General features: G+C 40.8%; 1 protein-coding gene across 1 annotated transcript; it reads left to right on the forward strand.

The window, feature by feature from the left end:
• Positions 1 to 3,395: 3,395 nt before the first annotated feature.
• clrn2 (clarin 2) lies at positions 3,396 to 13,892 on the forward strand. Its single transcript, XM_041199965.1, has 3 exons — positions 3,396 to 3,648; positions 11,226 to 11,405; positions 13,627 to 13,892. Exons 1-3 carry the CDS (start codon positions 3,396 to 3,398, stop codon positions 13,890 to 13,892), a joined length of 699 nt encoding a protein of 232 aa, XP_041055899.1.
• The last annotated feature ends 1,118 nt before the right edge of the window (positions 13,893 to 15,010 follow it).

Here is a 15,010-nt window from a genome sequence, read left to right on the forward strand (position 1 = left end):
TTAAATAAATAAATGTCATTTAGCTTGGAAATTGATTGGCTTTTTACAACATTTGGGCAGCTTTCATTGTAACATTTACTCTTAAATGGTCAGATTGATTGAATTCAATTTCACAACTTTTTATGGTGAGTTGAACTCATAACCTCGTTACTCACCCGATATAACAGTCACAATCCTAGCATATCCGAAATGTGTGCAATCATTCTATTTTCTTAATATTGAATATATTTAGGTTACATACACTTTTTCGAAAAGAATCCCTAAATGGCCAACAGGGAATTCCAGTTCTGTTCTCCTGTATATAAGGGCTTCTTTTCCATTAGTACTAAGTAGTTCATCCAGAAATAGATCTGTCCAGTTCAAACCCAAACAGATGGCCATTTTAGCTGGAGATTTGACAAAAAAACTGAAAATACTAGAAATATACATCATTTCCATCAGTTTCTAATGGATTCATTAACATTTTGTGTTATGGCCCTTCATTGGAAGAGTAGACAGGTAAGACAATCTCTTTATGGGACAGGTCAAAACAAAGACAGAGGGAGAACAATAGATAAGGTTAAGAACAGAGAAATGCTGTTATTATAGAGGGGCAACTGGTGGTGCAGAACCATCTAACTGTTGTTGCAACAATGAAAAATGCTGGACGGTGTGCAAAGATCATTTCATATAAAATTAGAAAGAAGGCAAAATAATTACAAAAGGTGAGTAAAATGGCTCCAAGGTGGTAGAGATCGCAATGAAATGTGAATGGGAGAGATGAGAAGAATGTTCAGGGTCTGAAAGTCAACGTTGAAGGGAGCGAACTGAAAACCGCCCAGCAGAAAACTGAGACACTGTTACTGCTGGATTCCTGCCAAACTTACAATTCACGTTCCACAACATTATGTCCTGCATCACTGTATTGGGTAGATCACACAGAACTGCTACTTTATCCCTCTGTGTTCATATAAATAATAGAACTTTTGTATAGGATGCACGGAATTACAACTAATTAAATTTTCTCATGATTAGTTCATATCACACTGACTAAACACAATAGTTCCCTTCCTGAAAGATATAAAAGTCAAAGTCCAATTTCATTGACCAGCTATATTCTTCGGATGTACAAATCTTCTGTGTGCTTGTGATTTTTCAGATGAATTTATACCATGATTGGTCAACTGTGTTAGAACGTTTGGATTGGTTCCATAACTTAAGTGTAGCCAGTCTAGAAAGATGACTTTCAATAGACCATTCTTCTAAAATTATGATTTTGAAAATCTGATTTTCGCAAAACAGCCATTGAAAGGGAAGCTGAAGAATTTGATAGTTATTGCCCTCCTTTAAACAAAGAGTGCTATTATATCAAAAATAATTTTATTCTGAATTTGACAGTGCCTATCTTGTTGCAGAAGTTTCATTATTTATACATCTCTTGATAAGCATAGAATAGTAAGGCAGTGAGAACTAAGCAGCACAGTAACCTAGGAGATGATCACATGTGCTGCTTTAAGACTCCTGTCCTAATGGATCACTTATTGTCAGATTACACTTTCACTTACGATGTTCCTTTGATGAGAACTGACTTCTTGAAAAATGCCTTCGGTTACCACAGCTCCAGAGTGTTCGATTTACTCTACACTAACATATTTTATGAGGCTACTGCAGCTACAGTGAAGCTGGATTGTATACATTGAGAAAGAAAAACAATTCAGAAAAATCAATTTGAACAGAATGGATTTTGGATTGCATGAGCACTGAAAGGTAAATTTGAAATAAATAGGTATGCTAATTGTTTCACTTTTAAAATTCCCAATGTTCCTATTTATTTTAATATCCCTATTGGAGGCAGAGTTTGGCATGTGACCAGGAGAGTAGAATGGTCTGGACTTTTTTTTTCATTTGTTCATGGGATGGGGGTGTCCCTGGCTAGGCCAGCATTTATTGCCCATCCCTAATTGCCCTTGAGAACTGAGTGGCTTGCGAGGCCATTTCAGAGTCAACCACATTGCTGTGGGTCTGGAGTCACATGTAGGCCAGACCAGGTAAGGTACAGCAGATTTCATTCGTGAACCAGATGGGTTTTTACATCAATTGACAACGGTCATCATCAGACTTTTAATGCCAGACTTTTATTTTGTTGAATTCAAATGTCACCATCAGCTGTGGTGGGAGTAAACCCAGAGCATTACCCTGGGTCTCTGGATTACTAGTCCAGTGACAATACAACTATGCCACTGCCTCCCACAGTTCAAACAATGCACTTCTCAGATTCCCTGATTATAAACAATTCAACTCTAATTGTTTGACAATTAGGAGGTAGATGCATTGTAAGACAAGGAAAAAACTGTGTGCTCTTTGTTCAAAGAATTGTAAAACACAGATGCCAAATTTTATTTTTGAATTCCAGTTTATTAATAAATATTTATCAATAAATATGTATAATTTGTAATTCAGTACATATCAAAGTCAGTAACAAATTTGATATTCATATAGAAAGCTTTACTCAGAATGTGACAGTGTTGTGTAACTTAGTTCCATTGTTGCCCCGACTCAGTAATATAAACTAATGGGGACTGGTAGAATCTTTAAATCTTTTTCCTACATTTTTGTGAATCCTACACTCATCAAGGCGATGCTGCTCCTGGGAATGAAAAAGCTTTAATTTTGGGCAACAACAGTATCAGCATCAGGAAGAGCAGACTGAAGTTCTCTCAGTTCCATCCCCCAGTGTGTTAGAACCTCAAATGAAGAAGTATTTCTAAATCTGAAAGCTGAAGTTACTGAATCTTTGACTTTGACGTATGTGGCCAATCATTAGCATATATAAACACATCTGAGTAATCCATTTTTCTAATAGATAAACATTTATATCATTTCTATTTTCTTTTTTCTTTTACAGTCATGCTGATATTCACTCTATTGTTGCACAGAACAAATCCTGGCCTCGTGTTACTCATGCTTACTTAATTAAACTGGAAGCATTGATGAGTTGACAAGTGACCATATTGGACAAGGGATGGTTAGAACTTTCTATATTAGTTCCTTGCCATATTATCAACACTTTGGGGATGTGAACATGTAATAAGAGACACTGTGATGACTATTAAATCTTCTATTTTGGCTACTTGCACTAAGTATGAAAAAGAACATTTAGAAGAAAATGTGATTGACAATTGAAAGCAACAATAATATGACGAATCGAACATTGGATAAAATACAACTGAGTTGGTTTGTTTTGAATTATCATACTATTTCAGCTGTGAATTATAAAGCATCAAAATTTGGTTGAAGCTGGCCAGGAAAAGAATTTGTAAAAAAGCAACTTTTCTTCAATTGCACCTGAAAGATCTCACTAAGCCACACACTTAAGAAATTCACAGAAGCAGGTAGTCGAACTTACATTTGATGTGATGCCCAATCACTTGAAGAAAACTCTGTTTTCCACAGCTGCTATTGTAAGTTTTGTTTCTGTAATCCTGCTGACTGTGGCACTGGGGACAACACGATGGGTGACTGCTTCTATGCTGTGCAAAACTGGGGCTGACATTGTAAATGCCACTGATCCAGAGATGGCAAAGTTTATGGGGCACCTTTACTATGGACTATTCCAGGGACGAAAAATACGACACTGTGGTCTTGGAGGACGGTGCTCTAAAATCACAAGTAATTATGGTCAAATTTGCAGAAAATGGTTTTGTTGCTTTTGGTTTGCTTTTTAGATGGGGTACTTGACCTGACTTTGCAGGTTACAAAGAGAGTACAGAGGGCAGCAACCGTTTACCTCTGTGGTTCATGATTGCAGCCCAGAATGATGGGATGAAAGTTTCCTTTATCTCAAAAAGATTAAAGCCTAATGTGAAATGTGCGTTTGAACAATCTGAACCTATTTCCTAGTGAACATAGTGGCTCGCTGCACTAAGCTTCCCAGCTTAGCACAAATTGGCATTAAATTGGCAATCTCACTCAGCACGCTTAACCAAGTTGCTGGTTCGTATGTGTTCACAAAGTAAAACAGGGGGTGATTTAACTGGCCATGCTATGTCTGCATTGGGGCTGCTTAATGCTGACTCTGACGTTTCTCACCGCAAAGAGCACAACTAAAAACAAAAGAAGTTAATAGTGCACTTTATGTCAAAAAATAACTTTCCACCATAGTTTTTTTTCTCCTGCCTGGTTACTATGTAACCAATCTATCAAGTTTTTAATTAATACTTCAGCTGAGGGAAAGCCCAGAATTAAATTAAATTGTAAAAGGTTATTTTTCATTCTTCAATGTATGTACCTTTTTGGAACTGCTGGTTAAGACTTAATCAAGTGAAAAATAGCCAAAGTGGTCAGCGTTTAAAATGAGATCAATTTTGGATTATTCTAATTGACATTTAATTTCATTGTGCCTAAAAGGAACAAATGTCATCATGAAATGTCAGTGAAACATTTGCCTGGCAAAACTGCACTATCTGTGCTGTACACAAATAGAAGTTAATTTGCATAAGAAGTTAAATTGACTTGAAGAGGAAATTGCTTTTGGGCAGTGCTTGTATCGCATCACTTATATTGAGCATCATAAATCCAGTAAAGCCTGTAAAAATACCAGCTATATATTGGAGAGGAAACTCATTTATTGCATCCCACATGCTGTATGTTAAAATATATAATTTGTAGACGTTTTTTGCATAGTCAAGATCAGAAAAATAGTGAAACTGATACAAAAATAGCATGGGGAGTAATGTTTTTGTCTTTACCACCTGAATGGTAATCAGGTGTAATGGGTTCTACAGAGGGTGAACAGTTTGCTCTGCTGGACTACCACCCAGGCAGTGAAGATGAAAATTTACCCCCATAACTCTTATTGTAAATTTTGTTAGATGTGGTACAAATGTTTTTATTTTTAACTTAAAACTGTTTAATACCACAGTACCACCTCCACCCCACTCCGCTCCCCCCTCTCCATGTTGACTAATGCTTTAAAAATAAGGTTCAACCAACCTGATATAGCAAAAAAAATTCACTTATATAATGTAGTTGGGGATTGGGATGATAATTGGCAGGTCTTATCTAAAGTGGATAAAGCATAGTGATGAGGCGCACAGCAGACATTTTTACCTTAACATGTTGGATGGGAAACCCAATGGGATCAGGTGGAATGCTGATATTACACCCCGACTAATATTACTTATTAACTTCAATGGAGAGCAAAGTCGGGTGGGGTGGTAAAACCAACATTATGTCAGTTTCCCAACTGGGAGGATAACTTAACATTGCCCCTCTAAGCATGCTGTAAAATCAGCATTCTGCCCGATCTGTTGGGTTTCCTATCCAGAGTGTTAGGCTTTAATTGCCCTTATAGAAACTGCGAAATTCCTCAGAGCTGTTCCCATCTTGCCGCCATTACTTTGTTGAAAGTGTTGTGTAAATGTGTTTTGCTGTGCTTTTGGTCAAGTAAGGCCAGCAGAGTGGGAGCAACTCTGAGAAATTTCCCAGTCCTGGAATTTATTACTATAGAGGAGCCACTTTTATCTATTGTACTTGCACCAGTGCTAGTGTGTCAACTACACTCTAATCCTCTCATTTCAGTGTGTCATCTCACTCTAATCCTATTTTATTGACTTTTGCTCAATAAGCCTTCATACTCTTACAGGGGAATAAGAAATGGTAAAAACATAGCAAAAGACTACAGGACACTGCAGGGGTTCTCGTGGATAATTTGTTGAGACCATGATTTCAATGTGTGACAGCAGAAAAGAAGTGAAGCAAGAGTGCATAGTCAGAGGAGTAGAGTTTAAATCCCACTAGTAATTGTGAGATTATATAGCAAACAGGTTCAGATTAATCTTGAGTCTTTGTATAGTTCTGGTCATTGTACTACATTCGAAACATCCTGGCTTTCTAGGTTACAGGGAGGGTACAGGAGGGAGCAACGCAACTACTAATGAGAAAGTGACACCTGAGCCTGGCACCTGAGGTGACACCTATAAGGAGAAAAAAAAAGATGGAAATCTTCACACTAGAGAAAAGAAGATTAAAGGAAGTGCTATCAAAGTATTTGAGAGTTATAATAATATTAAACTCTAAAAATTGTTCGGCATAACAGGAAATAAGTAACCAGAAAACATGAACTGACTAAAGGCAGATGTGAAAAAAGTCATTTTACCCACAGGCCACAATGGTGGATTTTCACACCGTATTTCCTTCCCAGCACCTCCTGCCTCATTAGTAATGCATTCAAGGGAAGCATGCCGGGTCGCTGGCGGGCAGGTTCAGATTTTGTTGCCACGCCATGACCTCAGCACTTTCTTGCTGGACACAGTGGAAAGCCACCACGTTGTCCTCTACCCCCACTCTGGCTGCAGGAGGTCCACCAGCATCATCAATTTCGCCTGGGAGGTGGTGGCAGCAGCGGTCAGCACCAACAGAGCATAGAGAAGGTCAGCCATCCAGTGCAGGAGGATGAATGCTCTCAACCCACACACTCAGAAACCCACTGCACACCCACAGGGGTCTCACACCTCAAGGAACAACACCAATAAATCTCGCACACACCCTCACATCTCCATCAGGTTCATATCCTCTGGAGCTTTCATCCTAATCCTATCCATCGTTCTGCTCACCAAAGGTTCCATGTGGTGCCATGTGTCCTGATCACATTCTTTCCATCTGTTTGATGCAGAAGAAGCTGGCTCACAACAGGAGGAAGAGGTCCTAGACCAGAGGTGGAGTGGCCAACATTAGGCCCCTCACTCACTTTGAGGAGTGTGCCACTTCACTGACAGGTGTGACTGGAAATAAGCAGCATGGAAGCCCCGTCACAGCATTGACCCACACCAGCGCAGAAACACACACCTTGGTGGAATCGAGGTCTAGAGCAGGCTCAGGTTCACAATCTAATGGTCGCCGTGTCCACAGCAGGAGGAGGCAGGTTCATTTGAGCTACCTGGCACTCGGAGCACTGCTGGGGAAGAGGCGTCTGTGAGGTCCGAGTCAGATGACGAGCCTCTGGATTTGGCCTTCCAACTCATCCTGGAGAGTCAGCAGAATGCAGGGGAACATCACGCAGAGCTGTTGGAAGCTCTCAACAGAGTGGCATGTGAGTCCGCCTGCTCTCTGATGAAGTGGTGTCCATATGTGCATGTATGGAGGTCTCCATAGGAAAGCTGACAGACGCCATGGAGACCCTGGTCCAACAGAATGCAGAGATGCATGCAGACCTGCAATCCATTGCAGTATCCATGGGTGATTTCCTGTAGTGGCAATGCAAGGGGGATACAGGGCACCTGGACATCCCTCCAGGTGTTCCTTCCCCTCAATGAGTCAAGCTAGGGCCCTTGAGCACCCAAAGGGAGGAGAAGCAACAGCTGAGCACTCCTGGGTCATCCACGCAGGAATCTCAGAGGCTGTTCTCTCCTTCTGAGTCCCATTTTCCTGTGACCCCTTCAACCTTGTCCTCAGTTACTGCGGAGGGAGCAGCTGGCCCACAGGAGGACAGCCAAAGCAAGCCAGGGCCCTCATGGCCTCGACTCTCCAGAGGACAAATGCCAAAGTCATCAGGGGTAACAGCGCCAACCACTGCACAGGCTGTCTACACCACTGCTGCGGATGTCAGGGCAGCACCTAGAAGGAGCGCTAGACCTAGAAAAGTTAAGAAATTCTGATCACAAGATGTTGCATGGGTGAACATATTTTGTCACTTTATAATCTGAAAATATATTCACTTTCACTGAATAATATGTAATGTTATCTTTCAGCTTCATTTGTAGGCTTTAAGAGTTCTCTCCTTGCATCCTCCCCACACCCCCCTGTCTCCCCCCCACACCCCCTGCCTCCAACTAACAGTTTAGCTCCAAGTGATTCTGGAAGGAGAAGTGTGTGTGTGTGGCAGGGCCTTTTGGAGCCTATGTTATGACCATAGCCAGTGTTAATTGCTGCACAAATCAAATCCCACGACTTTTTTTTTTCTGTAGTCTAAAAATGAGAAGACGATGTACCAATCTCAGCAGTAAAAGGTCCAGTAACACTTTTGGGTTTTTAAAATTTAGAAGTTAAAGTTTAAGTAACAAAAAGAAATAAAAGCAAACTTAAGCATACAAGATTACAGTTACATAATTAAAGTTAGTCTTACAAAACATTCCCCCAAAACTGTCTACTTGGTCAAGCCCACAAGGCAACACTCCCTAATGGATACGGAATCCAATAATATCACATAAGGCAAACTGCTGCAGCTTTAATAAAGGTATACCACATGACCTGTACCCTCTTCCACTTTGCTATGGAGTTCACTTGGAATCAATTGCTTGCTGCAGCCCAAGACTTCTGAACAGCTCAAATAGCTCCAGCTATCTCCAGCTTAACAGCTATCTAGCTCAATAGCTATATCTAGCTCGCTCTACCTCAATAGCTTTCCAAAGTAACTCTAATATACCTTTTTTCCCTTCCATCTCAGTCCCATTGTTTGCACACCCCTTTGAAACTCAAATCCTTCCAAATATAAAATCTTTCATGTTTCCATCTTGTCTTACTTTTGGGTCAATAAAACTATAATATCCCTACTACCATTACCTATGGACTCCTGCAATATGCAAACATTTTTCTTGTGACCTCTGACTCTACTTTGAAATTCAACAGCCTCCTAACTTAACTAAAAATGCAAATGTTAGATCTAACCTATTTACTTGAACTTCAAACTTAACACCTTTAACATTTTCATGTTTCCAAACATCCAGACAGCCTGACTCCTATCAACCTCTTGCCCACCTTAATTAAATCATACACACACACACATCCACCCAGCCTTCTTTACAGAATAACAATATTCCCCAAAATATTTTTAAAAACATCCATTCTCATGCCTTGTGCAAGCACTCTCCCATGAACTCGGAACCTTCATCCATCACAATCATCTCACTGTCCTGAGCATTTTCAATGTTGCCTGTGGGGGTTCTCTTTCAGTTGTCCATCTGAGTTGACCTGCATCTCCGCCCACCCACTGACTGCGCTCCCATGCAGCACCTGTGCCCGTCCAACACTAGGCTCCGCTCACTTTCGGTTTGCATAGCATGGTAGTTGTTAAATTTTTGATAAGCTCTCCCGTCCTTTCCCCTCCCCCTGTCTCCCAGTCACACATATCCTTTCTCCCATCACAATACCCCTGGCATCACCTTTCACTTCCCCACCTACAGCTTAAACCCATGTCATTCCATGATATCCAAGTGAACATGCACATTCCCTAACTTCCTGAAAATCCCACCCCAATTCACATTGACCTCCTCCTTCCCACCTCCAGGTTCTGTGTTTGCCTGCATGTCCCCACCGACCACCCTTGATGCCCCTTCTACTGGTACCAACACCCACCCGCACCCTTCCACCCTACCATTCCCCTGCCTCCTCTTACACTCACCATTCCCTCCTACCACGGCCACTCTGAGTTCGCTCTCCAGGAGGTAGTCATTGACTGCACAGACCCCTCCATTATACGCTCACCTGGACGATCCACCCCTCCCCTGACTCCTTCCTCCACCCTTAATCCCTTCTCTACTCCTATTCCCTTCTCCACCTTTACTCCCTCCTGTCTCCGGACACCTACCCCCCTCCGAACTCCCTCCTCCACCCGGATACCTTCCCCCCCTTCGAACTCCGCCCTCCCAGCTAGACACCTTACTCCCTCCTCCTCCCCGGACACCTCCCTTGCTCCAAAATCACTCCCTTACACCTTCCTCCCTCCTTACACCTACCTTCCCACTTGCAGCATTCTCCCCCCATTACACCCTCCTCCCCCAATATGCTCATCTCCCCCGGACACCCTCCTTCCCCCTCCCAAACTCACCCCCACTACATCTTGGATCTCCCCAAATCTCACCCCCTGACACTTTCATCCAACTCCTCCCAACCTCACCCCCTATGTCACCTTCGTTTTTGCTCCATCCCCCCCAACCTCACCCCCATCACCTTCGTCCCTCCCCACCTCACCAGCCCCTGACATCTTCGTCCCCCCAGCAACCTCACCCCACCCGACACCTTCATTCCCCCGCCCCAACAACTTCACCACCGCCACCGCCGACCCCACCCCCACGCCCCACCACCTCAACACCCCAACGGTACACCTCCTCTCCCACTCACACCTAGACCTTCCTCTCCACCATCCTCGCCTTCGCTGATCATCTGTACCAGTCCATGGCAAAGTTCATGAAGTTGCGAAGCACCAACAGAGACCATGGATGATGGTGCGAGCCCATGGCAAAGTCCGAGAAGGTCCGACCCTCAGCAAATTCAAAGCTGCTGCATGAAGACCTCCCACCTTCTGAGAGCTGCTTCATGGCAGAGCCATGTGCATGAGGATCCATCCAGCATTGCAGTGCATGTTGTTCCTCCTGTGTCTGGTGGCTGTAGGCTTCCAGCAATGTTTTCCTCGGATGGCCCTAAAGGAAAGTAGGAAAGTCCCGACTTCTGCGCATCACACTTGTCCAGATGTGTTCTAAGCCGGCCTGTTATCTTGTCGGCGTAATGGTAAATCGGTAATTCTTTCATCACCTATCTGCTAACACACATACAAGCTATTAGTGTGACTTGATAACTTTTCCTCTATATTTTGTTAATACATTTTTCCAGGCCAAAAGATAACAAGTCTGAAGATTTCTCCACAGCTGCCACTAATGCTACTTTGTAGCTGACCATCAGGAGGAACAGCTTAAGAAGGTTGATCTATTCATTATCCATTTTTTTTTCTCTTTTTCCATCCGCAGCCCATCCAGAAACTGGTAAAAGAGGTTACGGCCAGCTCTTTCTTATGCCACTCAAGTTACAGCAGTATGCAAAATTTATACAAAATGTTCCTTAGGAGTTGGGATCCTGGCCAATTTTTCTCATAAACTATGGTAGTGAGCCCTCTAATTTGAAGCTGTCTAATGCAGCCCTAGTTAATAGCATCTAACTCAGCAGAGATGACAGGTCAAACCTCAGGCCCTCTTGTTCTAGTTTACCTTTCCTAATTTATTGACTTAATTCACTGAGCCAGAGGAACAATAGGCAGTTTGTGAAAGAGGCAAAAATAATGAATAGTTCCAATGTTAACCTAGATATGAAAGAAAATGGAGATGATAAAGGAATTCAACTTTAAATGCCATAGAAACTATATTCAATTTGAATATGGAAACATTGTCACTAGCATGACAGACTTCATTTGCACGTTAATATAAATGTTTTTGCAGCATGAATGTCTTGTTATAATCTTTTCTATTCTACATTTTCAGTTTTTCCACAGTTGGTGAAAACGGTGAATGCAGCTGTTCATGTTTTGGTTATATTTTTTATCTGCCTAGCAATTGCTTTTGCTTTGGTCAGTTTTGGGTTTTGTATTTACAATGCAGTGAAAATTCCTTACCAAGCCATAAAAGGACCAATGGGTATCTACCTCTGGAACTCAATTGCAAGTAAGTGTATAGAACTTAATATTCCTTATATTTCCTATTATACCCTATTTTTAACATGGCTAAACGTCATTAATATTAATTATTTCATTCATATTAATTTGAAAACAAATCATTCAAATTATCTTTGGAATTGAGGATTTGTAACAAAATATTCTATAAACTGTGCTGCATAAATTATCGGGTAATATGAAATACCTGCATAAACCATCCATCCTTAAATGAAGTAGTTTTAATATTTCAACATAAAATTGCACATCTCTGAAATTTTCCTCATATAGTGCAGTAGTTATATCCTTTGTTTATTAGTTCATAATTTTGTGGCTGAGGTAAGTTGCTGGTGTCATCATAGTCTGTGAACATTTTGCCCACCTTACATTGCAATAAAAATGCAAAATTTTCCATTATAAATGCAGTTATTAAGTTGTACACATTTTTAAATACTGAAACTGTTCGATAATGCAGATCTCAATTTTAAAAACAATTTTATTTTTAAAATTTAAGCAAAATGATCAGAAAATGATGAGTGTTGCCTATTCAAGAAATATGTTAACATTTCCAAATATCACTGAAAACTATTCACATGAAATGTATTCCCAGATTGACTGCTATTGTGAAGGCAATTCTGCCTGATGAAAGTTTGTGGAAGAAGTTCACATATTCCTCAATTACTGTTTGACATGCTTATTTGCAGATTACACAATGCTTGCTGGTTCATACATTGAGGGTCATGTAGTTATAAAATTCCATATGGTACTAAATAGGATATCTGTGGTATTATTACATTTGCAGATTATGTGAGGCTCTGTAGGTAGGTAGGTTGAACATCACTATTTGGCTGGGGCTCTGTGGTGGCATATTCAGTGAAATGTTGATTTAGAAGTACTTGTCTGAAATATTTATATATAGCTAAAATAAATTTTAAAACAAAATCAGGATCTGTGCACCAGCCAGTCTTAAATAGTAATATCACTGTTCCTTCATTGCTGCTAGGCCAACATGTGACAGCACCACCAGCACAAGGAATACAGCAATTCAAAGTCAAGGCCCACTACCACCTTTTCAAGGCAACTAGGGCAGAGCAATAAATGTGAACTTGTCAGTGTTGTCAGATCCTAAGAATAAAAAGAACTGAAGTATCTTAAAGGCTTTTAAATACTCTTTTAAGGTTCTATACTAGGTCTTGGGAACAAATGGGACTTCCCTTTGATCACTTCATATTGTTTCACTGTACGTGGAAGAAAGGATCAGAAAGATTACTCCAGCGACACCAGGCTGATTAAGCACTATAGGCAGTGTCTCGTCACTGCCAGCTGGGACGCATGACTCCCTATCTACAGATCCACATGGGGTGACTTCACCAAGACCTTTCAACAAAACTTCAGAAGGCTGTATCTCCCTTACACTTAAGTAATTGGTTGTCAGGTAGTTATTGATGTAATTTAAACTCATGCCCACATCCACATTACTCATGCCCACATTACTGTCTATTATACTTAAATACAACTAGGCAGAGGCAAATGTTTTCAACTAGCAGCAAAATGAACTATTGCTGAATCTGCTCACCCTTAAATTAGAGAGAAAAACAGTTGATTTTCGGTTCCTTCTTTCTTTCCTGGAGACACCAACACCATGCTGGTCTTAGTTCCATAGATGATGCTCGCCCTCTGATATCACTCCCAAGTAGTCATTCCTAATGTGCAAACCTAGTTAGTAGATTATTCAATTTTGCAGGCAACATAGTCAAGTCTAAGTATTCATATCCACACATGCACACCTCTACAAGGGGCTGCTGGATAATGGACAGATGCAGGAGCACTGACTGAATTTATAACCCAAATCCATGGTGCGCTAGGGTCCTTGCGACACACCTATCACCCAAGCAACTAAGATTATTTAAATCAGCATTTTGAATCTTTGATATGCCTCATCCTATATAGCTCATCTATCCATTGACTTAACCAGCTGATCTATTAGCAGTGCCAAACAAAAGTTTTAAATGATTATACTGCAAATCATACAATTAGAATAATAGATCAGTTCACTGTTAAAGTAGTCTCAGCTAAATATGATTCCAACCTTTGACGCTCACTTCAACTAATTTTATTGGATCATATTCATATTATACAGAGAATACAAGCCAAGTATCTATAAAGATGCAGATATTCTATGTCAGTCAAATCTTTTAATTCTATGTTCCATTTATACTGGTTTGCCTTTGCAGGTCTGTGTGGACTGTTTGCAATTGTTTGCTTTATTGCTGCTGTGAAGCTTCATCAGCATACAGAACGAATTGCCAATTTTCGTGAACGTGTTTTTAAATTCATTATCCTTCAGGAATACTTTGGCACCTCCTACTGGCTGTGCGTGGCAAGTGCTATTTTGCCTTTAGCAAACATTTTAGTGGTCAGCATCAGTGGAGTGCATTTCCCAAAGTTAAAGACCAAAACAGAGGAAGCAAATGTCACACCTGAAGACCTAATGTATTAGTAAACAAATGTTTTAGTTATCATACAGAAGCACATTATTGGAAACCTTACCAAGATTAAACAGCTTCTGGGAATCATATGCATTATGTTTACTTTGTGACAAAGAGTTCTTAATGGGTATAAAAAGGGGGTATATACTGTTCCAATGTTGAAAGCAGGCATTTACCATATTGTGTTGCTGAAGTATAGCTTTATCAATTGGGGCATATATAGTACATGGCTACTGTATACAAGTTTAAAAGCTAAGCACTTATTTTCTTTGTATAACATTCCGTTAGTATTCCAATAATTTATTTGCTAGTGCATGTATTTTAAGTCTTTCTTTTCATATGACAGTATTATGGGGGAGGTGAAGGCGTAGTGGTATTGTCTGGACCAGTAATCCAGAGACCAGGCTAATACTCTGGGGACCTGGGTTCGACTCTTGCCACAGATGGTGGAATTTGAATTCAATAAAAATCTGGAATTAAAAGTCTAATGATGACCACGAAACCATTGTTGATTGTTGTAATGTCCTTTAGAGAAGGAAATCTACCATCCTACATGTGACTCCAGACCCACAGCAATGTGGTTGACTCTGAAATGGCCAAGCAAGCCACACAGTTGTATCAAACAACTATGAAGTCACAAAAAAGGAATGAGACCGGATAGACCACCTGCTATCGACCTAGGCACCAGAAATGACAATGGAAATCTCAGCTCTGTCAATTCTGCAAAGTTCTCCTCACTAACATCAAGGGGCTAGTGACCATCTAGAAGGACAAGGGCAGCAGGTAGATGGGAACACCACAACCTGGAAGTTCCCTTCCAAGTCACTCAACATCCTGACTTGGAAATATATCACAGTTCCTTCATTGTCATTGGGTCAAAATCCTGGAACTTGCTTCCTAATAGCACTGTGTATGTACCTACATCACATGAACTGAAGCAGTTCAAGAAGGCCGCTCATCACCACCTTCTCAAGGGCAACTAGGGATGGGCAATAAATGCTGGCCCAGCCAGTGAAGCCTGCATCCCATGAGTTAATAAAAAAATTATGTCCTTGCTGAAATATATGTAATTGAAGACTATAGCGCAGAACTTTAAGAGTCATAAATGAGACATTTCATGTTTAGAATT

This window comes from Carcharodon carcharias, chromosome 1 (assembly GCF_017639515.1).
Source record: "Carcharodon carcharias isolate sCarCar2 chromosome 1, sCarCar2.pri, whole genome shotgun sequence".
NCBI lineage: Eukaryota > Metazoa > Chordata > Chondrichthyes > Lamniformes > Lamnidae > Carcharodon > Carcharodon carcharias.

Coding starts and splice junctions, on each gene's coding strand:
- clrn2 (XM_041199965.1), top strand. CDS start 3,396: ATGCCCAATCACTTGAAGAAAACTCTGTTTTCCACAGCTGCTATTGTA. Junction 3,649..11,225: donor ACGGTGCTCTAAAATCACAA/GTAATTATGGTC, acceptor CTACATTTTCAG/TTTTTCCACAGTTGGTGAAA. Junction 11,406..13,626: donor CCTCTGGAACTCAATTGCAA/GTAAGTGTATAG, acceptor TTGCCTTTGCAG/GTCTGTGTGGACTGTTTGCA.